The 25,795-nt window shown below is 62.9% G+C and overlaps 2 protein-coding genes across 7 annotated transcripts; one reads left to right on the top strand and one right to left on the bottom strand.

The window, feature by feature from the left end:
* The first annotated feature begins 162 nt into the window (after positions 1–162).
* DCST2 (DC-STAMP domain containing 2) lies at positions 163–10,958 on the top strand. Its single transcript, XM_070397096.1, is given in 16 exon segments — positions 163–430; positions 618–788; positions 1,041–1,142; positions 1,374–1,571; positions 1,877–1,942; positions 2,323–2,536; positions 2,690–2,847; positions 3,531–3,695; positions 4,528–4,695; positions 4,828–4,928; positions 5,824–5,954; positions 6,289–6,416; positions 6,797–6,890; positions 6,995–7,135; positions 9,871–10,085; positions 10,759–10,958. Coding segments are annotated over 16 exon segments (2,520 nt in total).
* On the bottom strand, positions 10,096–25,777 carry ZBTB7B (zinc finger and BTB domain containing 7B). Of its 6 annotated transcripts, none has more exons than XM_070397311.1 (4): positions 25,735–25,777; positions 25,479–25,579; positions 12,666–13,822; positions 10,096–12,315 (listed from the first exon to the last, which is right to left on the bottom strand). In XM_070397311.1, the coding sequence occupies exons 3-4, from the start codon at positions 13,814–13,816 to the stop codon at positions 11,847–11,849; spliced, it is 1,620 nt and encodes a 539-aa protein (XP_070253412.1). In that variant the 5' UTR covers positions 13,817–13,822; positions 25,479–25,579; positions 25,735–25,777; the 3' UTR covers positions 10,096–11,846. The 6 variants fall into 6 exon arrangements, with proteins under 6 accessions (XP_070253412.1, XP_070253413.1, XP_070253414.1 ...); XM_070397312.1 differs by having other exon boundaries at positions 25,752–25,766; XM_070397313.1 differs by lacking the exon at positions 25,479–25,579 and having other exon boundaries at positions 25,735–25,772.
* Positions 25,778–25,795: the final 18 nt, after the last annotated feature.

The following is a 25,795-nucleotide window of genomic DNA, read 5'->3' as shown; positions in this document are numbered from 1 at the left end:
CCCAGTGCCCCCTCTGCCCTGAGACGTGGGGATTAGAGACCCCAACACCCACAGTGACAGCCCCGGAACCTCAGAACACGCGAGGAATTCCGTGACTCTCCACGAGCCACAGAACCTGGTGGGCGTCTCCTGGAGACGGGCAGACACTGGGGCTCAGCCGCCATGCCCACAGGCCTGCAGGACGCTGTGCGCCGCGCGGGGGCAGAGGAGCCGAGCCTGGCCCGGGCCGTGGTCCGCAGCCTGGGGGGCTTCAGCCTGGGCTTGTCCTTGGCCACGGTCTATGGACTCCTGGAGCTGCTGGTGGAAGGGCAGAGCCCCTGGGGCTGCCTGGTGGGCACGCTGACCTTGGCCGGCTTCCTCGGCCTGGGCATGGCGTTCTCTCGGCAGGTCCGCGTCACTGTCCTCCTGCTGCTGCCCCAGGCCTTCTCCAGTGAGCGTGGCACCCGGTGGGAGGGCAGGTCCTGGGACAGGGGCTGGGCAGGGGCACCTGGGGGGGGGGATGTGGAGGGAAACACTCTGAAGGCTTCTGGGAGGGATTGGATGTGCTGCCACCTGCAAGGCTGGGGTCCTGCTTCTGATGGAGCTCTCCCCCCCCCCCCCCCCCCCGCCCGCCCCAGAGCAGAGCCGGGCACTGCTGCTGTTGGCTGTCTTTGGGTTGGTGCTGCAAGGGCCTTGTGCCAACACTCTGCGCAACTTCACCCAAGCCAGTGAGGCCGTGGCCTGCGGGGCGGAGCTGGCCCTGAACCAGACGGCTGCGTTGCTGGAGCGAGCGAAGCAGCCCCTTGTCAGTAAGGCCTCCAGCCTCATCCCTCTGCTGGCACTGCCCCACCTCCCTGCGCCAGGCAGGCCCCTCCTCCGTGCTCTCCGGCTGCTCCACTGCCAGGGCAGCTGCTCCCAGACCCAGGCATCCAGGCTCCCTACCTCCCGGGCAGCCCCCCTCCCCTCCCCCCCTCCCCCCTCCCCCCCTCCCCCAGGGACAGCGTGGGAAGGAGGAGTCCCCAGAGGAAGAGACTCCACAGTGCCCCTGCCCTGCCCCTCAGGTGCCCTGAACAAGATTAAGGCCATTGCCCAAAAGGCCAAAGAAGTGGCTGACCGGATCCGCAAGTTCTTTCGGTCCATCATGGATGGAGTGAAGCACATAGGTCAGCGCCTCAGCATGTCTGTGTTTGGGAGGGGGTGGTGGTGTCACAGTTCACCCCGTCTCCTCCGCCTCACCCTTGTCCGGAACCCCGTGGGCCCTTCCTGGCTGCCGAGGAGCCCCCAGTGACACACAGCCAGGCCCCTGAACGCAGGCCTCCCCCGGTGCTCCCCAAACCCCTGGAAAGACGCTGCCGGCCTCCGGCCCCGGGAACCAGCCCCACGGCTGTCCACAGCCAGGGCCCTGCGCAACGTGTGGTACTGGCTCCTGCATATCGGAGACGTGTGCAACTCAGAGCTGGGCAACCCTTACCTGAAGTGTGCGCGGGTCTTCGATGACGCCAAGGACAGCTGCATGAAGGTCGTCCCACACGCCTATCACCTGTGCTACGTGCTCATGCCCTTCAAGCTGGTGCTCTGTGGACTTGCCAGCCGTGAGAGAGCCAGGGGCTCGGGGGTGGGATGGGGGGGGGTCAGTTGGGAGGGCGGCCCCCGGGGACCGGTAGGGGGTGATGACTGTGGGGCCAATAAGGATGTCGGCCCTGCATGGGGTGGATTGTGAGAAACCAGCGTGGGAGGGTGAGGTGATAGGGAGAAGCCAGAAGGTGTTGAGCCAAAGGTTTTGAGGCCAGTAGGACAAGCCAAAGGTCAAGAGGACCCTGTGAGAACCAGGTCCCCGGAGGTCGGCGAGGCCGGCCGCATCTCGCTGCCCTCCTGACACTCGGCCTCTGGCTCTCAGTGGTCCAGGTGTTCTGCATCATCCCCAAGTACATCCAGCCCTTCCTGCGCACGACCATCGGCATCCGTGAGTGACCCCTCCGAGCCCTGCCCTCTGTGGTGCTCCTGGGAGCTCTCCCCCCTCCCTCATCCTAGTGGGGCCATCGCCAGCCTGGAACGCTCCCAGCCCCTGGGTGCGAAGGCGAGAGCAGGAAGGGATCTCAGTGGGTTGCCCGGAGCAATATCTGTGCTGTGCAGATGAGGAAATTGAGGGCCCCGCGACGGGGAGGAGCCTCACCAAAGCCTGACTTCCTGTAGAGCACGGCTTGTGGGGGCGTTGTCCCTTCCTCAGTCCACGTGGGTGCAGACACTGGGGGTCCCTGGGCTGTGCCAGGCCCCTCCCTCTGGTGAGGCTGTGTCTCCCCCTCACTGTCCTCGCTCACCTCTCCCCCGACCTGCGGGCCCCAGCTGTGCAGAAGTTGATTAACCGGGTGCGTCAAGAGTTTGAGTTCAACGTGACAGCCACCCACTACTTCTCCGTGGATCTCGACGCCTCTCGGAGCCTGTCCCAGGTGGCCCTGGACCTCTACGAAGCTGTCAGCATGAAGCTGTACCGCGCCCGCGAGGCCCTGGCCCTGATGGGCTACGCCACGCCGCTGCTGCTTGTGCTTCTCTACCTCCAGTGAGGGGCTGGGGGGCTGGGGTGGGGCTGCTGGCGCTAGGTGGTCCCCTGGCATTCTGGGAGGCGGGGGTTCCCGTGTGGGTGTGGTGCTCTGTGGGGTCAGATCGGGGGGGGGGGGGGGGGGGGGCTGAGGAGCCTCGTGCCTTCCGCCAGGGCCCTGTTTTACCGGTACTGTTACCTGAACCTGGACAGCCATGACAATATCTACATCACCAGCCGGTTCCTGCACATGGAGGCCGTGCGCTCCCGGGCGGGGCTGCCCACCGTGCTGCCCCTCAGTGCCCACGAGGCCAGACACTATATCCGGCCAGGTGAGTGCCTTGAGGACCGGGGCCAGGGGCCTGACAAAGGCCAGGGCTTCCCCGACCCCACTGCCCTGACCTTGAACCCCACACACAGGCTGGGCGTGGGGCAGGGCCCGAGTGAGGAGGGACAACCCAGAGCTTAAGGCAATTTCAGGCTCGGAGGAGACACCGCTCTGTCCTTGGGGAGCCCTCAGTGTGGAGGGGGAAGGAGGGCTCCTCATAGCAGACAGAGGAGGGGCAGAAGATGCTTCTAGGAGCACCTGGACGTCAGGACAGAGGAAGGGGTGGAGGGCGGACATGGACCAAGAAAAGTGGCGGGGGGGTGGCGAGGCTTTGGGGGTGGGCAGGAAGTGTCAGTGTGGTAATAAGGAGGAGATGCAACTTGGGGGCCCCCTGTGACGCAGGGAGTTGAGTATGGGGGTCAGGGGTTCCCCAGGAAGGAGGGTTCCCGGAGACTGGAAATGGGCCACCAGGCCCAGGTGTAGCATCTAGGCCTCCACTCCTGACCTTGAAGAGGGCTCCCCCCTCTGCCCAGGGGTCCTGGCAGCGACCACACTTTCCAGATGAGCACACAGGCTCCAGCCCCCTCCAGGGCAGGAGGCCCCCCCAGGAGAGAGGTCACTGCAGGTCTGGAGTCTGTGGGGTGAGGGATCTGGGGGCAGCCTCCAGACCCACCCTCCCCTCCCCAGGCTCCCTCTACCTGTCCCGGTGGGAGCAGCTTTTTTACCTCCTGGCGATCTCCCACCTTCTCCGGCAACTCCTCATCACGCTGCTCCTCATCTTCCTGGACTACGCGGTCTTCTGGGTGCTGGACCTGGCCCGGCACCACCTGCAGGGGGAGATGGTGGCCCGCAGTGAGCGCCTGAACCTCCCCGTCCCCCCTCAGCCCCCTCGGCGGGCTCCTGCATCCTCCCCACCATCCTGGGGGTTTGCCTGAGCCCCGCCAACCCCGCACCCCACCCCGTCATCACTGTTACTCACCAGCCTCTGACTTTGCTCCTCTTCCAACTCTACCCTCTGCCGGGTAAACCCTGTGTCCAGGTCAAGGTTACACCATGACCGAGTAGTTAAACTCACACGTTCCCGAGTCACATGGCCTGGGTTCGAATCCTAGCTCCGCTCTTTACGAGGTGGGGACCTTGAGCAAGTTGCTTAACTTCCCAGAGCGTCAGCCTCCTCACCTGCACAGCAGGGCAGTAATGCAGCAACCTGGCTGGGTCCCTCTAAGGAGGAAATGAGACCATGAGCGTTGGCTGCTGGCAGATGGCTGACTGGGTGTGTGGAGAGCCATGGCGCACAAGGAATCTAATGCTGTGACCAGAGGGCCAACAACGAGAGTAAAAACACCCAACAGTCAATACGAGCTTAGTCCGCGCCCACGACATGGCCAGCACTTAGCGGGCGCTTTAACTCAAATGCATCGGCAGCAGTGGGGGTGGGGGGTGGACTCACTGACCGTTAAGGTCACCTCAGATCTGGTGGCCTGGGCGGGCAGACCAGGCACCAGTGCCAGCCAGCTCTGCACCGGGGAGCCAGTGCCAGGTGCCAGGTGCATCAAAGACCAGGTGCTGAGGGCGCTGGGCCGTCCCTAAGACCTGCCCCGCTCTGCCCTCGGGAAGGTGTGGCCTTCCTGTGTGGGGAGCAGGCGGCTGCCACAGCGCACCTCACACAGGGTCTCTGTGCCAGGCCCCGTGCTGGTATCCATCACTGTGGAAGGCAGTGGCTATACCGGGAACATTTACCGCGACCTGGTGTCGGCCTTCGATGTCCTGCAGCAAGGCAACGTTACGGTCCTGTCACGGCGCTGCGCCCTGCACCCCTCGGAGCCCAACACCACTGGCTACATCGTCATCGGTAACACCTGCCCCCCTGAGCACGGGGTGTGACGTAGGCCCCACGCGGGGCATGAGGGGTGCAGACTGCGGAGGGGGTGTGTCTGGCACCTGCACCCGCCGGCAGTGGCTGCTGTGCCCACTGTGCCCCCAGGCATCATGTACGGCCTCTGCTTCTTCGTCACCCTGTTTGGAAGCTACGTCAGCCGGCTGCGGCGGGTCATCTGTGCTTCTTACTACCCATCCCGGGAGCAGGTGAGGGGCCCCAGCCAGCCCCTGTCCCCCTCCCCAGGGGGCGAATCCAGCTGTCTGAGTTTTGGGGAGCTTGGAGTCCTTCAGCAGCCCCAGTCCTCGCTCTTCCGGTTGAACCCCAAAGCAAATTACTAGACTGAAGGTCTCCCGACGCCGTAGGGCCTGGGAGAAATAGGGCCTCTTGGGGCAGGGCTTCCCGAGACAGCTTGCCTCCCAAGTACTGTTTTGTGTGTGTTTTTAAATATATTTTTTATTGATTTCAGAGAGGAAGGGAGAGGGAGGGATAGAAATATCAATGATGAGAGAGAATCACTGATCGGCTGCCTTCTGCATGCCCTTACTGGGGATCGAGCCCACAACTTGGGCATGTGCCCTTGACCGGAATTGAACCTGGGACCCTTCAGTCCACAGGCCGATGCTCTATCCACTGAGCCAAACCAGCCAGGGCCCAAGTATTGTTGAAACGGTGGGGGGAGGGGACGTGCTGGCCTGTTGAGGTGTGAGTGGAAACTCACCATTTGCTCATTCGTTTACGCCTCATTTACTGAGCATCTATGGATGCCAGTCCCTGTGCTGGCATCGAGGATGCCAGGGCGAACGGACACAGTCTGGGGCTCCCAGACTCCAGGCAGGCGAGACAGGCTCCTAACAAGACATCACAAGTAAACAAGGGTTCTTATTAAGGAGTGAACACAGTGCTATGGAAACCAGGGGAGGGATGGGCGACTGCCTGGGGGAGCCCAGAGGCTTCCAGAGGAAAGGGCGTTGGAGCCAAACCGAGAGGCACTCATGGGAGTCGGAGGGAAGGCAAAGGGAGGGAGTGGGGGTGGGTGCAGAGGGCAGGCCAGGCAGGTGAAACTGGATAAAGGGGACCCCATCCCTGACCTGCCTCCACCAGGAGAGGATCTCCTACCTCTACAACTTACTTCTGAGCCGCCGAACCTCCCTGCTGGCTGCCCTGCACCGGTCAGTGAGGCGGCGGGCAGCGGACCAGGGCCAGCTGAGCCTCCTGCAGGTGCTGGCCAGGCGGTGAGCCACTGCCCTCCCTATAGACGCGGGGAAGAGAGGGACAGAACAAAAGCCGGAAGTCCGAACGGACCCTGTCCTCCCGCAGTGTCCGGAGGGTTGGTTGAAGAGGATGCCCGCCCCATGCCATTCTCGCACTGAGAGGGAGAATTAGGGGTGCACGTCCTTAGAGGTGGGGAGCGAAGGGAGGAGGAGGACAGGAAACAGGTTGTTGCTACAGCCAGCGGGATGGAGGTTAGACTGCAGGAAGGCCTGCCCTTGGTTCCGGGGGTGGTGCTGGGGGGGACGGCTAGGCTGGCGGGCTGGCCTGCTGAGGGTCTGGGACCCCTCTCCTCAGGTGCTTCTGTCTGGCTCCATTGATGAAGCACGTTGGGCAGCACCAGGCCTACTGCCTGGGCTGTGGGCAGCCCCAGGACGAGGGGGACACGGAGAACTTTGTGTCCTGCAGTACCCCAGGCTGCCGAGGTGAGCTCCTGGGCTCGGCCTCGCCTGGCCTCGCGCTGCTGGGACTCGCTACATTTGCATACGACAATCAACTGTGGTCCTTCACTTAGGGACGCCTGTCCCTCACTTTTTGTATCCCTCCCTTCATTACCATGCATGTTCTTCTCATTTACACAGAACCCGCAGGTAGCAGCTCACCTTCTCCACGTTTGCCTTAAATCTCCCACGTGGGAGCAGGATTTATATGCAAGAGGCATCACTGTAATTCCCTAGTGTGCGCGCTTGACAAGGCCTCTCCCCCGCCCCCAAACCCCGCCCCCCAGTGGTGGGGCAGGGAGGAAGCCAGGAGCAGGGTGGGTGAGCGGTCAACTCAAGTTTACCTCCCCTCCTGGCCCCTCCAGGTCTCTTCTGCACCACCTGCTTCCGCCTCTTGGACAACACCTGCTCCGTGTGCGCATCTCCCCTCTCCTACCAGGGAGAGCTGGACCTGGAGCTGTGAGTCCCCCGCGCGATGGGGCGGCGGGAGTCTGTGGGGCAGTGGGAGCAGCCACCCCTCCCCCAGGACCTCTGTGGGCTACTGACATGGGAGGCTCCCCCAGGGACTCCAGTGACGAGGAAGGCCCCCGGCTGTGGCTGGCTGCAGCTCGAAGACAGAACCCCGCGCAGGAGGGGTTACTGAGGCAGCGGCTCCAAGAAGCGCTGGGCAGGACCCTCCCACCGGGGTCCAGCTCTGAGCTCAGGTGAGCAGGAAGCAGGATTGGGGCCTGGGAGGCCTGAGCGTGTTTACAGGTGGCTTCTCGGGTGCCTGGTCCTCTGTTGGAGCTGGAGACAGAGGTGAAAAGAGGGGAGGGATGGAGGTTTGCGGAGTACTTGTTCCGTGTCAGCACCCCTGCCCCGGAGGAGCCCACTGAATGGGGGGAGGGGAGTGAATCTAATAGGTAAGTGACAGCGGTGTGGAGAGTGGCCATGCAAGGAGTGAAGCAGGCGCTGGGCAGTACAGAGAACAACCCGTCTGGAATAGGGGTGCATTAGTGACGGCTTCTGGGAAGAGATGAAGAAAGAGGTGGGACTGGGAGCACCTTGGCGGTTTGTTAGGCTGAAGAGCGGAGGGAAGCATTCCGGGGCTGGGGGCCTGTGTGAGCCTGGAGACTCTGAGGCACTTGGGAGGGGACAGCCTAAGGGAGGGCGGGAGCGTGTCTGGGTGGAAACCTCAGAGAATGCTGGGAGATGAGGCGGGAAGTCAAGGTGGGGACAGACGGGAGAAGGCATGACTTGCCATCGGAAGATTGTGGGTCAGGAAGTGACATGTCCGTAATTTGTCTTTTGGGACAATAAGCTAAGAAGGCAGAGAGGAGGCTGTCTTAGTTCAGGAGAAGTCGGTGGTGGCCTCAGGACTGGGCTGCCAAATGAGATGGGGGTTTATGCCTGGGACAGGGCAGGTGCCAGGGGGAGAGGCGGGGCAGGCCTGGGGTAATACCAACAAAATACCAACTTCTGTGCATGGGCCACGAAGTTTCAATCGCACTGTATGTGTGTGCCCGCACGTGGTATTTTGTGGAAGAGCCACAATCAAGGGGCCAAAGAACTGCGTGTGGCTCGAGAGCCGCAGTTTGCTGACCACTGAGCTAGACCATCCTGGCAGAGGCCATGGCAGGAGAGGAGAAGGGGACAGGGACAGAACCCCAAGGGGCTCAATCACAAACCAAGGAGGAGAAAGGCTCAAGAGTATAAGAACCAAGCACATCAAACGCTGAGATGGTCACGTAGGATGAGGACTAGAGACCGGCCAGGGAATTTGGTGGTTGAAGGATCGTTGGAGTGGCTGGTGGAAACGTTTTTAATGGCCCCAGGAAGACCCAAACCGGATCAGAGTGAGTTGAGGGGTGACTGGTATAGAAGACTCAGACACAGGGTTCAAGGCCTCGCACCATTGTTGCAAGAAGTTTGAGAATTCTTTTTAAAAATATCACTGCTGTCGTTTAAAAAGGGAAGCTTGATGGTGAAGAGGGGGGAGTCGGCCTCACACGGTGAAAGAGTAGCCTGAAAGGGACCCACACTACAGGAGTCTTCTTTCCCCAAGGACAGGGAGACCTGCGTATTTAGGAGGTGAAGGGAGAGGGCTGCCGGAGATGGGATGGGGTGGCCTCAAATAGGCTGTGCCCTGGTGGTCTGGCTTTTCTCTGGGGAGGAGGAGGCAAGGGTGCCTGCTGAGAGCCAAGGAGTGGAATAGAGGCTTTAAGGTGGTGGAGGGTGAAATACCTGCCTACGGGAGTGTGCAAAGAAGCTGAGAGGGGAGTTAAGGGACTTCCAGGCAGCATTCAAGGCCCAGATGACTGACCTGTGCTCTGGTTGTGGTTTTTTGTTTTTTTAACTTATTGATAGATTTGAGAGAGAGAGCACGAGAGAGAGAGAGAGAGAGAGAGAGAGAGAGAGAGAGAGAGAGACATCAATCTGCTGTCCCACTTATTTACGCATTCATTGGTGGATTCTTGTGTTTGCCCTGACCAGGGATTGACCCTGTAACCTTGACGCACCAGGATGACACTAACACATTGAGCTCCCGGGTCAGGGCGGTTGTGTGGGCTCCCCCGGCACATGCTGTAGTCACACACAGGATTCAAGGGCTTTTTCTGGGCGGGTCCGGGGAAGTACTAGGTGGGGAGAGAATTCAGGCCTCTTCAGTAAGTGTCTGAGATGACTGGCCTCGGGGAAGAGGAGGCCGGTGACCTCAGGGGGAAGTCCAGGGTCTAAGTCAGGATGTGTTAGAGCAGGGACAGTGGCCCGGAGGGACAGAGAGAATGAGCCACAGCTAGGGAAGAAATCGGGGATCGTTCCAGTGAGTGGCCAGAGTTGAGGGGGATGCCTGAGTGGGAGCAGAGGGGAAGGTCATGAGGGCAAGGATTGAAAGGCCAGAGTTGGGTGAGTCCTCCAATGAGGAGGCTGCTGGGCCACAGGTCTGAGACAGGACCCTGGAAAGGTGTGGCAGAACCTCTGGGAGGCCTGGGGAGACAGCCAAGGCCCAGTGGTGTGGCTGCCATGGCAACCAGGAACGCCATTGGCCAGTGGGATTTGAGAGGCCAGCAGCCTCCACTGGGGAGGAATGTCCAGCAGGCATGTTCTGGGTGAAGGGGGCTGGGAGCCGTGTGGAGAGGAGAGGTTGAAGGGGAAGGGAAGTTCAGGGAACATAAAAGCTGAGTCACCAGAGGGGGCCGCTTGAGCCTGAGCAGGTATTATCACCAAGTCCTTCCTGGTTCTGGCCTCACTGACATGTGACCTTGGGCAAGTCACTGCCCGCCGGCCTGTCATCATCAGCCTGCAGTCAGATGTCCACAGCCCTGGGCCGATGTGCCTGGGGGCCTGTGAGCACAGCCAGGCCTGCTGCCTAACAAGAGGCCCATCTGAACAGATGGGACAGGGACAGGAATGACCCTGTGAGAATGCTGGTGGCCGACGGGGCCCTTCCTTGCCTCGATAGTGACCTGGATGAGAAGGGACCTTGACGGAGGCCGCACAGGCCACAGCCCCCACCTGCGGCCCCATCGCCAGCATTCCCGAGCCCTCAGCCCCAGCGACCACCTCCGAGGTCCTGTCTCCACAGCAGCCACTCCCCAGCGCTGGAGCTCCGGCCCTGCCTCTCCTCCCCGTCACCTCCTGATCCTCCCTCCTGCCCCCAAAATAAAGGAACCAAAGGTGAACGATGTGAATCTTAAATTATTATTATTTCTTCCTGTCACTTACACCAGAGGTGGGGGGCACGGGGAGGGGAAGGGAACAGGAGAGGGGGGTTGCCTCCCCCCCTAAGGCACTGAGTGGAGAAGCAGCAAGGAGGGAGGGTGGAGGCCACACTGTCCTCACTCCCTAGGGATGGGCCCCAGGTCTCCCCAACCTTGGGCTCCCCTATCACCTGAAATGCTAAGATGAGGCCCAGAGCAACCCGACCTCCCCCTACCCCAATATATTACAACATTACTTTTTAAATAGATTCAGGGACTGGTCCCACTACCCTCCTCCCCGTGACCCTCCCCCCCACGATTGGGGGGTACCTGGGCAGCTGTGCAAATGGGCATAGGGGTGCATGGGAGGGAGAGCACCGGGCCCCTGAACCTGCCCCTTTTAAGGACGGGGAGGGGCCGCGAGGTGGGGGGTGGGGGTTATAGTGCAAGGCAGAGCCCAGGCCACAACGGGGGGTCCAGCACCCAGCGAGGAAGGGGAGGGGGCGGAATTGGGTCGATAAAAATCTGAAACTAGATCTGGACAAGACCAACAGAAGAGGCTATGTACAGAAGAGGGCGGGGTGGACCTCAGCAGAGCCTGGCTGGCAAGGTTCGGGGACATGGACTCCTTCCCCGCTCCCGGGGCCCAGCGAGAAGCGCTCTGCCGGCCTCCAAGAAGGGGACCGGCTCCCCAGCCGCGGGTGGAGGTGAGGCGGCCGAGTGGCCGCTGGGGGCGCCCGCCCGCGAGGGGCGCGGCCGCCAGGTGGCGCCGGCGGGCCCGCTCTCCGCCCGGCTCCCCAGCCCCTCGCCGGCCCACACCCAGCGCCGCGCCAGCCCGGGGGCGGCGTGAGTCAGGGGCGGCCGCGGCCCGCACCTGGGCGGGGAGGAGGCGGGGAGGAGCAGAGGGTAGGACACGGCCCGGCCCGCCCTGCCCTCTGGCCCCGGGGAGGGAGCGGCGGGAACAAGACATTCCCTGCCCGGGGACGCGGGAGGGGAGGGGAGGACGGAGCAGAACTGCGGAGCAGCACCCCTGGCTGGGCGGGGCCCCTCCCGCTGCCCCCAGGGGCAGGCGAGCCAATCGGGCCACCCCGCCCCCTGCTTCTCCAGGACCCCATGACTCAGCGCTGGGAGCTGGGCGGAGGGGGACTGGGATGGCTCCTTCCTTACAGGCCCAGGCCCCCCCCCCCCGCCCCCGGTCGGTCATTCAAGCTTCTACCTTGCTTTCCCCCACCTACCCTGCTTTTGCCGCCCCCCCTTGCACTGCCAGGAAAAGGGAACAGAAACCAGGAAGGAGGGGTCTAGGAAGGGAGGGGCTGTCCTTCACCCCCTGACACAGCCAAAGCCCCAAGGGGCATGGGGGCAGGGCAAGGCTTTGGTCCCAAGCCCCCCACCCCCTAGAAACCCGCATAGCCGAAGAGGGACCCCATAAATCAGAAATACATTATTGCTTCTACTCCCCAGGCACAGCTGGAGACAGGGACCCCACCTTTACAAGAGAGCTGTAAGTATATACATAAGATCATATGGATCACTCCTTGGGAGATCTCCCCAATCTGGGGAGCCTTCGCCCCAAAACCTTCTCAGCTTGGAACTGGAATCAGGGCTCTGGGGAGAAGGGGATGATTTCTGACGCCAGGGCGGTCCTGTGCTCTGACCCCAGCTCTGTCTGTCCTGCAGGCTCCCACTGCTTGGCATGGGTGGCCTGCGTGTGCTGCTCCAGCCGGCCGCTCCTCCCTCTTTAAGAGGTCTCCATGGCACCTTCAGCCTGCGGAGTGGTGGGTGCCCCCTCCTCCTCCTCCTCGTCATCAGGGGGCCCTGGAGTGGAGACGGGGGGCCCGGTGGGGGCTGACTGCTCCCAGAATCGAGACAGAGAGAGGCGGAAGGTGTCCAAGTGGCCGTTGGAGAGGTCGAGGCCCGCGGGGGACGGCGTGGCGGCCGAGGGCGGTGGGTAGTGGGGCGGTGCATCGTCCTTGCGGCGCCGCCGGGTGCGCACCTCCAGGCAGTTCTGGCCCTTGAGGTGGCGCTGCAGGTGGTCCTCCTTGGCGAAAGCCTTGTGGCACAGGTGGCACTCGTAGGGCCGGTCCCCTGTGTGCAGGTGCATGTGGTTCTTGAGGTCGTAGCTGTGCAGGAAGCGGGCTGGGCAGTGCGGGCACGAGTAGGGGCGCTCTCCAGTGTGCTTCCGCATGTGGATCTTCAACTTGTCATTCCTGGCACAGGCAGGAGCGAGGAGAAAGGGGGGATGTTCAGGTTAGGGTCCTGGCCAGGTTCCCAGACCCTGTCCCACTCCCAGCCCTCATCATTTGCTCCCCCATTATTGCCCCAGCATCCCCTTGCGGACTTCGTCTCAGCTTGGCTGGGCCCAGCCACCTCATCTCTCACGCCCCACACCCATCCCTCTTGACTGGTCTTCCTATCCGGTCTCTCTCCTCATTCTGGTCACCCCCACCCCCACCCCGACCCTCCAGGATCACCCACTTCCCCACTTCAGGTCTCAGGACTCCTTTCTCCCGCCCCCATGGCATGGCCCCCGCTGGACCCTCTCCCCACGGGTGCTCACCGGGTGAAACGGACGCCGCAGACCTCACAGGCAAAGGGCTTCTCGCCCGTGTGGGTCCTCATGTGGCGCGGCAGTTTGCCGGCCCCGTGGATGATCTTGTGGCAGACGGGGCACTCCTGGGGCATCTGGGAGCGGCGCTTGCGTACTCCCAGTTTGTCTTGGCCATCCAGGCCTGGCGCCAGGGCGTCCTGGTGCAGGGAGCTGAGGTAGGCCATCAGGTCGGGATCGATGGCGTCCTCATCCGAGCCCAGCTCCTCTGGGGAGAGCGGGGGCCCACCGACCTGTCCCAGCCTGTAGGCCGGGGGGTACACCAGCTCCTCCTCCTCTTCTTCTCCTTCAAAGGGCTCATAGTTCATGGGCCCCTCCGGGGGTGAGGCAGTCCCTGTGGGAGGACTGTAACTGTCCCCCAGCCCACTGCCCCCACTGCTGCCCACTCTGCCGGCCACCTCCTCCTCCTCATAGGTCAACGGATGGGTGGGTACTGCGGGCACCTCAGGTACTAGGTGGTTCGCCCGGGACCCCTTGGTCTGCAGGAAAGCTTTGCGGGGCTTGCGGCTACGGCGGGCGACAGGCCGAGGGGGCGGTGGTGGAGGCGCCTGTGCAGGGCTGTCTCCACCATTGGGAACTCCCGAGGCTGAGGCCGTGGCAGTGGCAAAGGCCTCCAGGTACTGGCGGGCTCGCTCGCAGTCGTCCTCGTCCGGGCTCGGAGCTTCTAGCCCGCTGCCCTGCAGGATCTCCATGCAGGCGGCGATGACACAGGGGATCTCCAGCAGCTGGGCGGCCTGCAGCACGGCTGGCATGTTGGCGCTGCTGGTGGTCAGTGTGGCTGTATAGGCAAACTCGAGCAGGGCTCCCAGAGCCTCGGGCCCCACGAAGTCCAGCTCGCACACACCTGCCCCTGCTCCCCCCACGGCTGTCCCGCCGCCACCCCCAGCCCCCATGACGGCGCCACCGCCCTCGGTGAAGAGCTTCTTGAAGTAGTGGCTGCAGGCAGCCAGCACGGCCCGGTGGGTGCGGTACTCAAGGCCCTGCGTCCGGATGGTGAGGTCGCACAGGTGGCCCAGCTGGCGCTGCTCGTTGAGGCAGCTCAGGAGCTCACTGCTGTGGTCGGGGAACGGAATCCCAATGAGGTCGTCCTCGGGGCTCCCCATCTTCTCCTGCAGGGTCAAGGAGAGGGCAGGTTAAGAGCGCTCAGCCCTGCCGGGGGACCCCGGGAAGGAGACCCAACACCAGCCAAGGCTTATTGGCGGGTACTACGTGCCAGATACCCTTCCACAATCCCTGGAGGGACAACGGGCCATTTCACAGACAAGGAACCTGAGGCACAGGCAGGGGAAGTGACTTCCCAGGTGAAGCAGGACAGGGTCCAAGCAGAGGCGGAGGGCTCAGAGTCTGTGTTGCTCACGGTTCAGCCTCCGTGGGAGCAGCGGCCTGACTTTCAGGCCCCTGCCTGGGACCCATCCACGTCACCTGCCCCACTCCCCAGCCCTGGGAAAAAGCACTGGGTGCGAGAGAGGGGGCCTGGGGCCTGATTCGGGCTTCATGAAGAAGTGGCTGAAGGACGCTGGGTGGCTATGGCGCCGGCCTCAGTCATCTGAAAAGTGTGATGGAGCCTGTCAGCAGCCTAGAGAGATTCACATTGGACCCAGGCCTGCTGGAGGCCCGTCAGTTGTTTTAACTGGTTATCTCCCTGAAGCAGGAGTGGGGAACCTTTTTTCTGCCAAGGGCCATTTGGATATTTATAACATCATTCTCAGGGCCACACAAAATGACCAACCTAAAAAGTAGCCTGCTATATTTGGTCAAACATTTAATTAACTCACCCCTCATGCCTTGGTAGGGTCAGACCCAACGATTTTGCGATTTTGCAGGCCTTATGCGGCCCAAGGGCCCCCCACCCTGCCCTAAAGCATTTGGTGCACAGTAAAGCTTCCCAACACCCCCCTCCCCCTCCCCTCCCCCTCCACTAAAAATGCATCTCCCCTTCTATGTCCCCTCTTCTAAAGGCCAAAAGGAAAACAGCTCCCAGCATCCCGTGCTCCCCCCACACACACACACACATCCTTCCCTCCCCCATGGGGCCAAGGAGCAGCAGTGCTTTGCTGGGGTGTCGCTGGCTCGGGTGCTTCCTGCCCCGCAGATAAGCATCGTCCCCGCCCCTCCCCCACTGCCAATAGGCCAAGTTCCAGTCCCACCCCTCTCCACCTCTGCTACCACCACCACCATCACCACCACCTCTCCCTCTCCATTCTGGCCAGTCAGGAGAGCCTCCCCCCACCTAGAGGGCCATCTCCCAACCTCTAGGCTTTCCCCCACCAGGTACGGCCACAGAAGACAGAGTCAGCTGCCAGCAATCCCAAGGCTGGGGCAGGTAGGGGAACGGGTGGTGGAGAGTCTGGCCTGGAAGTGTGGAGATCCGCTTCAGGTCTTGGCTCCGCTACTGGCTGCGGAATGAGCTTGGGCAAGTCATTTCTCCCCGTGCACTAATCTCCTTAGCTATACCGGGAGGGGGTGGGAGGGGGAGCCCTGAGGGCTCAGCCCTTCAGCCCGAGCGACTGAAGACAGAGTTGGGGCCTAGAAAGAGCTGGGCTCTGGAGTCAGCCAGGCTTGAGTTTGAATCCTCACTCCGCACTGATTAGCTCTGTGACCTTCAACAAGTGATTTCATCTCTGAATCTCCTTCCTCATCTATAATGTGGCTCCGAGGATGGTGGCGACTAGGTTAGCTGAGACCAAGTGTGGCGCAGTGCCTGACACACAGCAGGGGCTCAATAAAAGCTCTGGCCTTGGGAGGGAGAAGCCAGGCCTCGCCTGAGGGCAGATTCCACTGCGCAGCCGGCCTCCCTGGGAAAGCTACTTGGAGACAGGTCTGGCTCCCTCCCTCAGTCACCCCCAGGGAGTCAAGTTACTACCAGCGACATGACCTTGGACAAGTCACTTCCCTTCCCGGGGAGGCCTGCTTCCTGGGCTGCATGAAGGACTTGCCTAGATGATCTTTTTCCTATGTCACTCCCAATAGCTGCTCAGCCCGGGCCAGGGATGGGGAAAGGTGTTTGGGGGGGAGGAGTTGGTGGAGTCAAGGGCCACCCGTTTCCTCTCTAAGACATAAGAACTGCATTGTCTGTGCCTGCCTCCCTGCCTGGCACCTTCATGGCGATGCCAAAACTGCACCGAAGCTTTGAGTGGGTAGCACCCACGTGTCTATCTTGGCTCCTTAGCCACACCTAAGTGGCCTTAGAACAGTCCACCCATTCCCACCCTAAATCCCCAAATCACTTCTCTCCCTCGAGGCCAAACCGTGTGGGAGCTCTCCCAGTTCCCTTGGGTTCTCCTGCCTGAACATTACAAACAGTACAAGTGACGAATGGCTCCAGGACTCAGGAACAAACAAAAACCCAGTGGGCAGAAGCAGCCGCAGCCACTTAAGCAGTAGTGGCCACCCTCCTGGGCCCAAGCAGATCCTGTCCTTCCAGAGGGGGATGGGTGTGGCTGTCCTCCTTGTCCATTGGCCGGGAGCTGGACACCCACAGGCACGTGGCTCATCCCATCCCTCCCCCTCCCTCCCCACCCTCCCACCCCACCCCACCCCACCCATTCCTGCTGCTAACTAAGCCCGCCTCCTTTCTCCCACCCCAAGGCCAGTCGCCATGGCAGCTCGGTGTGGCGGGGGCATTGACTGGCTGACCCTGCTGTCAGGTCAGAAGCTCAGGCTGGTACACTATACAGTTCGCACCAGGCTTGGGCAAGGGTGGGAAGGGTGGGTATTTAACCCCTTAGGTCCAACTCCAATGCCCATGCCACCAGGTAGCAATGAAGGAGGGCAGAGGCAGAGGACACAAGACACACGTGGGAAGGGCAGGTATTCATATGGTTCTCCAGCTTCTGGGAAACTCCCCCAGCCCTTACCCAGGGCTCTGGCAGCCATGCCAACTTCGGTGCCACCTGGAACTATGCTGGTGCCAACCAGGCCAAGGGGGCACTCCTAGCCCCATCATCTGGGAGGGGTAGATGGGGTGGAGGCCTCCCCCTTCTTTCTGCCAGGGTGGGGCACTGGTGCCAGGATGCCCACCCCACCTTGGGCACCCTTCCCACCTCTGCATCCCAGAGGGCCCAGCCCCCTGACGCCCCATGAGGGCGGCCCATCCCCACCCAGCCTGGCATGCCCCCTCTTGCTAAGACCTTGTGGGCATGGGCGTGTGGTGGTTGGGGGGGCAGCTGTGCCAGGGAACCAGGCGAGGTCTGTTTGGTCTGTTTGCCTGGTAGGGGGAAGAACTGGGGGCCCCGCCCCATCACTCCCCCCTTTCCTGCCACCCCTCCAGGCTCCCCTCACTGTCAGGCCTGCTAGACCGGCCAAGCCAGTGGGCAGCTCTCTTGAAACTGGGCCCTGAGTCAAGCCTGCCCCATCATTGGTGGGGGGAAGACTTTGGGGCAAGAAAGGTAGGAACCCCTATGGCCTACCCCTCAGTGCCCAGGGGCAGCTGCCAGGGCGTGTCCACCACCAAGAACCACGAGGTAGAGGGCAGTGGAAAGGAAAGGGCCTGGGAAGGAAAGGAGGCCAGAGCTCTTTCCAGGGCCGACCTCGGGCAGTGGCCAGTGCAGGGATGGGGGCACCAGGGCCAGCACTGCTGGCTCGCGCAGCTGAAGGGCTGGGATACGAGGCCCTGAACAGGGCAGCTGAGTAAAGCTGGCCCCCCTTCGCCGCACCCTGGGGATTAGGGGAGTGAGGCTTAGTGTGGGGGGCAGCAGGCGGAACCAGGATTAGCAGCAGAGAAAATAGATATGGGCCCGAGACACAGGCACACCGAGCCCCCCCTCCGCGGGCTCCACGGCCCCCACCTCCCAGCTCTGCCAGGGAGCCCGAAGGAGCCCGGCCAGCCTCTCCAGGTGCCGCGGCCGGGGGCGCGAGGGAGGAGGAGGACCAGGCTGTGACACCCTCCTGTCGGGGGTGATGGGGAGACCTACGGCTCTTCCCGGGGCCTTGGCACCTTGGCCGGCCACCCCTCCCCCTGACTTCTTTCTCCTTGCAATCCCTCAACTCCCACCCCAACTCCAGCCTCGGGTTCTCTTCCTGTTTTTTTTTCTTTTTTCTTTTTTGGAACTAAGTTTGCACGAAGCCCAGGGCTTTGGCCTGTGGCTGGACCGGAGGGTTGGGGAAATAGGACAGCCAGTCCAAAGTCCTCAGGGACCCAGGAATCCTCGTTTCCCCAGCGTCTCCCACCCCCTCCCAGGGCCTCTGGGGCCCAGGGCTGAAGCCATCTGGACCGCCTAGTTGGGAAGGCAGGGTGAGGGACGGAGGTGAGTGCCCGATGGGTTCGAAGGGCTTCGCCCAGGGATGCCCAAGGCCTGTCTGGAGCCCTTCTTTCGCCACCCCAGCCCCTCCAAAGCGAGTGCAAGACTTCCCCATCCCCCATAGGCTGCTTCCCCCTCCTAACCTCACCACCCCCAGCACTCACACTTCCTGGGGGCCTAGGCGGGGAAGGGAGACCGCAAGCCAAGCCACGAAGGGGGAAGGAGGCAAGGGGAGCCGGCTTCCCGGTGCTGTTGGGGTTAAGCTTCTCCTCCCTCAAAATCCCCAATTCCTGGGGCTTCAACTCCTGTCTCGAGGGAGACCTCAGTGTTCCCTCCCATTTTCTTGTCCGTGACACCAGCCCTAGCCCACCGCCTCTCCGCCCGCATCAGGGTACTATGAGGAAGATAAAAGATGGCGGAGGGAGATGGGGGTACCTCCCTCTTCCCCAGCCTTCCCCACTTTATCTTGGGGGTCCCCTGCCCATCAGCCACTCTCCACTCTTGGCCCCTTGGCTTCCTGTTCTTTCCCCTTCGTGCCTTCTCCGACCCTTGTCCTCTCTCGGCCACGCATTCTCCTGTCTTCCTTCAGCCCATGCCCGGCTCCTGCCTCCACTGCCACCGCTGAGTCTGGAGGCCTCTGGAACCACTCGGCCTCTCCCTTCCCCTCCCAGTTCTCTCTCCCAGGTCTCTCCCACTTTCTCTATTTCGCCCTCTCCAAGGATCCCTCCCCTTCTCCCCAGGCAGGCTCAGCAGAGAGAGGGACAGAGGAACTCAATCAAGGCCTGGTCTTGCCACCGGATGGCCGCGTTAGGGCACCCATGCCTCCCTTCTGGATGAAGCACAGGACCAAAATCGGGGGGCCAGTTGGGGAGCATGGGTGGGGGGGTACAGTGAAAGCGGATGTGGGGGGCGGGTAGGACAACCTAGGCTTCTCTGCCCGTCAGAGTTTCCAGCCCTGAAGCTGCTGGACTTTCCCCAGAGGGTGCCCACCCTGAGCCAGGCAACCGCCCTTGGACAGACCGTGGCCATCAGGGTTCCCAGCAGGGTCCGCCTGAGACTGCCAGCTCCTCTTAGGGCCTGAGGAGATGGCACAAGGTGCCAGGGTCTGCCCGGTGCCCACCCCCTCCCCCCAGCCTAGAGTCTCTGGCTGGGTAACTGAGCCGACTGGTAATCGCACACCCGCCAAGCCGACAGCAGAAACCTGAGCCCCCCAGCCCCAGAGGACACCCCAGCTCGATCCCCGGAGCCCGGCTCCCTGCCAGCCTGTCCAACCTCCCGTCCTGGCACCGCACTGCAATCCCGGGCTCCCGCAGGCCCCTGCTTTTGCTCTGTGGTGCTGCTGGGTCCCCAACACACGGAAGCTTCCCCCAACGCCAGCTCCTCAGAACCTCAGCTCCCTAACCCCCCAGAGAAGTTCGGACACCCTCTTCCAAACCTGTTTTTCAGTCCCTCTCTGACCCTTGTCCAATTCTAGGCCTCCGAGCCTCCCCTAGGGCCTGATCTCCCAAGCCAGCGCGGGCCTACTCACCTGAACGCTGAGGGGCCTTGCCGGCAACTCCTCTTGGCCCCTGGGGGGAGCAGGTTGGGAGGGGTGGGGGAGGGCCGGGCTGGGGGGTAGGTAGGGTGGCTGTTCCCCGCTCCAGCTCCCTCCTTCAAAAGGGCCGCCCACGACCTGGTCCAGCCCCTCCCCCCTACAGCCTTAACTCTCTGGGTGCTCCCCCCTCCCCCCAGCTTGGAGGGAGGGGTTACCAGAGGGCTGGCAGCGTGGGAGAGGGCCTAGAGTCTCTGCCTGTGGTGCCCCAAGCCCCAGCTGTACCCACCCCCGCCTGCCCTTAGTCCTAAAAGGGAAAAAGGTGAGCAGGAGGAAAGGTAGGAGCTAGGACAGTCCAGGAGGACAGAGGTGAAGAGGAGCAATGGGAGAGGCGGCTGGAGGTGGGACCAGGAGAAGGAAGAAGGGAGGGGAGGGGACAGGAGGTGGCTGTGGCTAGAAGAGGGAGGAGGGGAACCTTGGACAGTCAGTGCCAGGGTGACAGGTGCCCAGGTCCCAGCCCCTAGGGGCATGTGGTGGGATAGGGGACCACAAGGAGGTCCTCCAGACCCCAGTAGGGCCCTCAGCCCCCTTGGGAGGTGGCCGAATTCTCTCCACCCTATACTGGGCTGGGGCCCTTAGGGGCTGGGCAAGGCGGCACCCCCGCCCTCCCCATGCCTCACCCCAAACCCACTCACATACCACAGTTCCTTGCTCGGGCGCCAGCCCCTGCCAACCAGGCCAGGGGGCAGCACTTGTGCCAGCCCCCAATGGCCAGGGGGACCACGGGGAGAGAACTGGCCGGTGGGGGGTGGACAGATGGGGGGAGCTGTGGGCACCGAAAGAGGAAGGAGCTGCGAGGGGGCATCTGCTGGGAAGGGCGCCTAGCCCCACCCCTTGCGCAAGCAAGCTGCTGCCACCCTGGCCGGTTGGGTGGGACCCGCCTGGGCCTGAGGGGCAACTCAGGAGGGCTCTGAGCCCAGACATGGGTGGGCCACAAGGTCCCACTTAAACAACACCAGTGGTCTCTTATTCCTGGAATGAGGGGCACCCTAGTGTCCCCCACACGCTAGGCCATCCCAAGTCCTGTGGGGCTGGGGGGACCACAGAAATGCCCCCCAAAAATATCCCTTCCCCTTTCCCCCCAACAGCTGCTGGCTCAATGCCGCTGGCCTGTTGCCCCTCACCAGCTCCCGTCCCGGTTGGCACCTACCCACCAGGATGCTGGCAGTCGTGCCCTCTCTCCCTCCTACCCCCCTGCTCCCAGCGCCCCATGCCAACTGTGGGCCTGGGGTGGGGGAGGGTCACCCCTGTGCCTTGGTGCCAGCCAGGCGGGCCCAGGCCCCTAGGTCCTACAGATAAAACCCAAGACCCTGTTCTCAAACAACCTCGAGGCAGCACATGGGTTAGGCCTGCAGAGAACCCAGGAGGACGGCCTGATGAACAGTTATTGAAGGCTCCGCTCCCCAAGGTGGGGGCCTGCCACCAGGCGCCAGCCTCCCGGCATTCCCCCTGCCCAGGCATTTGCTTGGGCACCAAAGTCCCTGCAATTCCCGAGAGCCTTAATGCCAGAAACCGAAGAGGGCGCGGGGTGGGGCTGCTGTCTGCCCTTTGATCCCCATAAAGGAGGGAGCCAGCCTAGAGGGCAGGGGATAGGGAGGGAGTCCATGGGGCCCCTCCATTCCACCCCTGCCAGGGGCAGCAGGGCAGGGTGTGGGCATCTCTTGGGTGGAGTCCTAAGGTGACAATGGGTAGCATGTCTCAGCAGGGGAGATGGATGTCAGTCATGGGAACATGGTGTCACAGGGGAACAGGGTGACGAGAACCAGGTAGGGGGAATGCAGAGGGTGCCCATGTCCCAGTTCATCCCAATCCCGGCATGTATTTCCATCCAGAAACATTTCCAGATTTAACCAAATTGAGAGATCAAGGACTACAACTCCCAGTATGCACTACAATTGTTTTGCATACACCTTGGGAGTTGTAGTTCCCTTGAGAAGCCCTGTGCTCTTTCTTCTCTTCCCCAGAGTCCTGCTGATGGGGTGGGGAGGGCAGAGCAGAAGACCTGGTCACTAATCTCCAAGGGGACTGTGTTTAGGAGAGATAAAAGGCTGGGAGGTCCATGATGGGGGGGGGGGGGGGGGGGGGGAGAGAACCCCTGCTCCCAGGCAAAGGGGGAGGAAAGGAGGAAGGAAGGAAGAGAGGATGTCTGTTGAAAGGGGCATATGGGTGGGGAGGAGTGGGGGGGCAATGGAAACAGGAAGGAAACCAAAGCCAGAGACATGAGGTCGAAAGCAAGGCTTGGTGGAGCCCCACTCGGAGGCCTGGCAGGGACAGGGACGGCATTTCCCCATGCCAATCTGGTGGCCTGGGGAGGCATAAGGGGAATTAGTAATGTCAAGTGACAGCAAACTGGTGTGTTTGCAAGGGGGTCACTGGCTAAGTTTGCCTGTCACCAGCGCTCTCTCGTTTGGGGGACCCCAATCCCTGGATCTGGCACAGGTATTTGGTGGCTGGGAAGCTCTGAAGGCTGATTTGGTTCTGGAATACTAACAGGCTGAGAAAGGGGCCAGGGGACATAGGGGACAGGCCTGAGGGGAGTTCGGTGGAGTGGGGACAGGCCCAGGTGTGAAGTCAAGGCATTGTGCTGGCAAATGAGGATGCTGTTTGTCCTCCAGGGCCTACCCCTCAGGGCCGAGGCCATGCAGCTGGGAGGCTTCATGGAGGAGAGGGCTGAGATGCCAAGGCCACCGGCCTCCCACCCACCTCGAGAACGAAGAGGGCAGCCCTCTCTGGTCTGTCTCCCTGTGGTCTTTGCTAAGGGGAGTTTCCCCCTGTGCCAGGAAGCCTGTGAGCATTAATGGTGCCTTTCCTCGGTGGGAGTGGAGGTCAGAGGCTCTGCTTTGAGACCACTTTGCTTGGCTCCCCAAGGCTCTAGGACAAATGCTTCCAGGCCCCAGCCAAGACTCGCCAAGACCTGGGTCTGGCTGGGTGGGGGTGGGGGTAGGGGGGTCTTCCATGCCCTTCGGAAGCCCTTGATGGTGGACTACAGTAGTCCTCACCCCTTCCCCCCAGTCCCCCAGGCCCGCCTTGGCGCCTGGCCGCCTGTGTGTTGGCAGGACTGGGGGTGGGGGGGCGGCGAGGCAACTTCAAACTGTCCGGGCAAAACGTCAAGTTTACTCACGAGTTTACTCAGCAGAAGGAGGGGGAAGAGGCCAGGGCAGGCACACCCCATGCCAGGGTCCTATCTGTCCCCACCTTCCTCCCTCACCCTCCTCTTCAGCCCTAGGCCAAAACAGGCATGGGCTCCAAGGCCTGGTGCGGAGCGGAGCAGTCCTACCTCTCAGAAGGTCAGGGAACCGAGCAGGCCAGAGGCAGGAAGCCCTGAAGCAGGCCCGGAGGCTTCTATCAGAGGGCAGTGCCCGGCCTGGAGTCCACTCACTACCCATCTTGGGGCTTCGGCGCTGGGCTAGAATTGGGTCTCTTAGACACCAAGGAGGAAGCAGCACCAGGCCAGGCCTCCTCTCTCTGAGCAGTCCCCTAGGCAGTGACTTCTGACCCCAGATGCCCAGTCCGTGGCTGTGCCTCAGGCAGCATAATGCCATCTGGGCAGCCATAGAAGCAGGGGCTGCTGCTCTCAGCCGCGGCTGGGAATGGGGGACTAGCACCCTATATGACCTACTTCCCCTTCCTCTCCACCTGCTTTCATTCTCTGCTTCTCTGCCCCAGCCATCACTGTCCCCTCAGAGGCACCCGGTCCCCCATGCCCCTGCTCGCCGGGCCCCCCTCCCCCATCCTTCCCCAGGGTGCCAAGTGCAAGCACACAAAGGGCCCGATGGTGCATTGTTAGCCCAGCCCCCGCTGCCCGCCGCGCCCTCCTGGGGCAGGCACTAGGCCAAGGAGGAGTTGAAGGCCCTGGGTGCCAGGGGGCACCACAGGGAAGGGGGACGAGGTCAGCACCTGTCTCCCGGACACTGGGGTGCACATCAGCCGGAGCCCAGTGGTGATGAGCGCCTCCTCAGAGCAGGCCTCTCTCCTTGACACCTGAGCCCAGTGGGCACTGCCTTCTTTCTTCCCCAGAGCCCCTTTCCAGTGGCATTAACCCCTTCCTGACCCCTGTGCTCAGGCTGGGGGAGGTGTGGTACCCAAGGGAGGGGACAGTGTCTGGGGGTGTCATCTGGCTGCATGGTGCCCACAGCAACCATGTAACAGAGGCACGCTGGGGGAGCTGGGTCCCGGGGGCCAAGGACAGGAGGCACTGACAGCGATTTCTTCTTGTTTCATCAGCTGCCCCGGAGGGACCCCCCCTGCCCTTCGCAGTCACCACGGAGGAGGAACACGAACTACCACCCAAACTCGGTCACAAGCATGTCCCTCTCCAGACCAGCACAGCACTCCCCGTGCCCACTCTCCACTCCCAACCTGATGCCCACTCCATGCCAGCTCTCCCAGCAGTGCCAGGCAGGTACAGGGGTGACCAAACCAGTTGGTGTGTGTGTGGAGGGGGGTGGGAGCAGGAGGCCACCCCATAATCCTCCAGGCCTCACCCCCACACACACATACATCCCCAGGGAACAGAGAGTTCCTATCCTGGTTTAACCCCTCGATGCCCAGCCTGGCTCCCCCTGCCTCCGATGAACTGTCTCCCTCCTCCAGAAATAAGTCGGGGGAAGGGGAAATAGCTGCGCTGACTCATTCCCATTCTCAGCTGCAGCTAAGGGTCTCTCGGGCATCAGGGTGGGGGTCAATTCAAGAATGCCCTCCACCTGGCCCGGAAGCCAGGACAGCCTGCTGGTCTCCCCCTCTCCCCAGCACCCACTTCCGGTGTCCCAAACTAGGTCAGCAGCGCTCGTTTCCTGTGGGTCAGCTCGCACCAGCTCCTCTGCCCCTCCCCTGCTCCGGACCCAGGCTCCCCCCTCCCAGGGCGCCCCGAGGTCTCACCACGTCTCAGCCGCCCTTTGATACGTGGGGGTTGTGCGGGGCGGGGGGCAGGGACCCGCCCTCTCTCCAAACACCGGCTGGGCCGGGGCGCCAGGGCAGGCACGTGTCCGGGCACAACCCGCTGCCCACGCCGCCCCCCCCTCCGGCCCCCCCGGCTCTGGCCGGGACACGTCGCTCGCTGACTTGGGGTGGGGTGGGAGGAGGGAAGGCTGGGAATGGGAAGCGGCGCCCCCCGCCCCTGGCAGCCCGCTTCCCGGCGGCGCGCACTGTGGGCTCCGCCACGCCGTGGCGACCCCCACTCCAGGCAGGGCAGGTGCGCCGGCGGCGGGGTGCGGGCGACAGAACCCCTCCTCGGCACCCGCCCTCGCTCCGGGTCGGGTCGAGGGACCCGAGCGGGCTTTGAAAGGTGGCGGCGGGACTGCAGCGGGCGGGGGGAGTGGGACGGGGGACGGCGGAGAGAGGGGTCGATGGAGGCCGGCGCTGCGCCCCCCTCCCGGGGCCGGAGCGCGGCTCTGGAAGCGCAAGAAACCGAATAGTCCGGCTGGTAACTTTCCCCGGGCCGGGCCGCCGCTCTCCGGCGCTGCCCCCACCCCGCATGCAACTGGCCCGGGGCCAACCCACAGCGCCAGGGGGCGCGGGGGGCGGGGAGGTGTTGTCCTAGTTAGAGTCCGTCAGCCTTTCCATTCCCTCCGCTCCGCCGGGACGGGGGTCTCCCCCTCGAGTCGCCAAGGGGACGGGGGGCGCGCTCGGCACCGCCTCGCCCTCTCGGCATCCCGGGGCCGCCAGGCTTTCTGATCCCCGAAGTGCAGAGAAAGTTTCTGGGGTCCCTCCGCCGCGGGTGGGGAGCGGCCGGAGTGCCTTCTCTACCTTTCCTCCCAGTGAAAACCCATTCCGAAGAGCCGAGGTCCGGGGAAGGCGCTGGGAAGGGGAGTGGTGGGGATCTAGCCGGCATGCGTGTGCGTGGGGGGGTCCCACTCACAGGACGGACGAAGGACACTGCAGTCGTTTGGAATCCGGGGGACCCCGGGCCGGGAGACAAAAGTGGGGTCCACTCACCTCTCCGCCGTGGGGACCGCTGGCTGGAGCTGCCGAGGCACAGTGCGTGGGGAGAAGCGCGTCCCCCGCCAGGCCCGGGGGCTCGGGGCCCTGCTCCGGTCCTGGTCAGAAGGCCGCGGTCAGTCGCGCGCCGCGCTCTGCTGGGGGGCTCCTCCTCCGCAGCCCTCGGCCTCCTCCTGCCGCCCGCCCCCCCCTCGGTCGCGAGAACCGTACATTCACCTGGCTCCCACCCGCCCCCCCTCAGGGCCCGCCTCACCTGTCCTGCTGTCTCACCTGTCCTCCAGCTTGCTTTCCCCCCATCCCTCCCCTCCCTCCCC

Source organism: Myotis yumanensis, unplaced genomic scaffold, assembly GCF_028538775.1.
Source record: "Myotis yumanensis isolate MYYU_CA2020_CCGP unplaced genomic scaffold, mMyoYum1.0.hap1 SCAF_17, whole genome shotgun sequence".
Taxonomy (NCBI): Eukaryota; Metazoa; Chordata; class Mammalia; order Chiroptera; family Vespertilionidae; genus Myotis; species Myotis yumanensis.
The sequence above is the reverse complement of the archived record's forward strand: the minus strand, read 5'-3'. Positions and strand labels throughout refer to the sequence as shown.

Excerpts from the sequence above, each read along its gene's own strand:
- ZBTB7B (XM_070397311.1), bottom strand. The coding sequence starts at position 13,816 with ATGGGGAGCCCCGAGGACGACCTCATTGGGATTCCGTTCCCCGACCAC. Across the intron at positions 12,316-12,665 it reads TGCGGCGTCCGTTTCACCCG|GAATGACAAGTTGAAGATCC; the intron begins GTGAGCACCCGT and ends TGCCTGTGCCAG.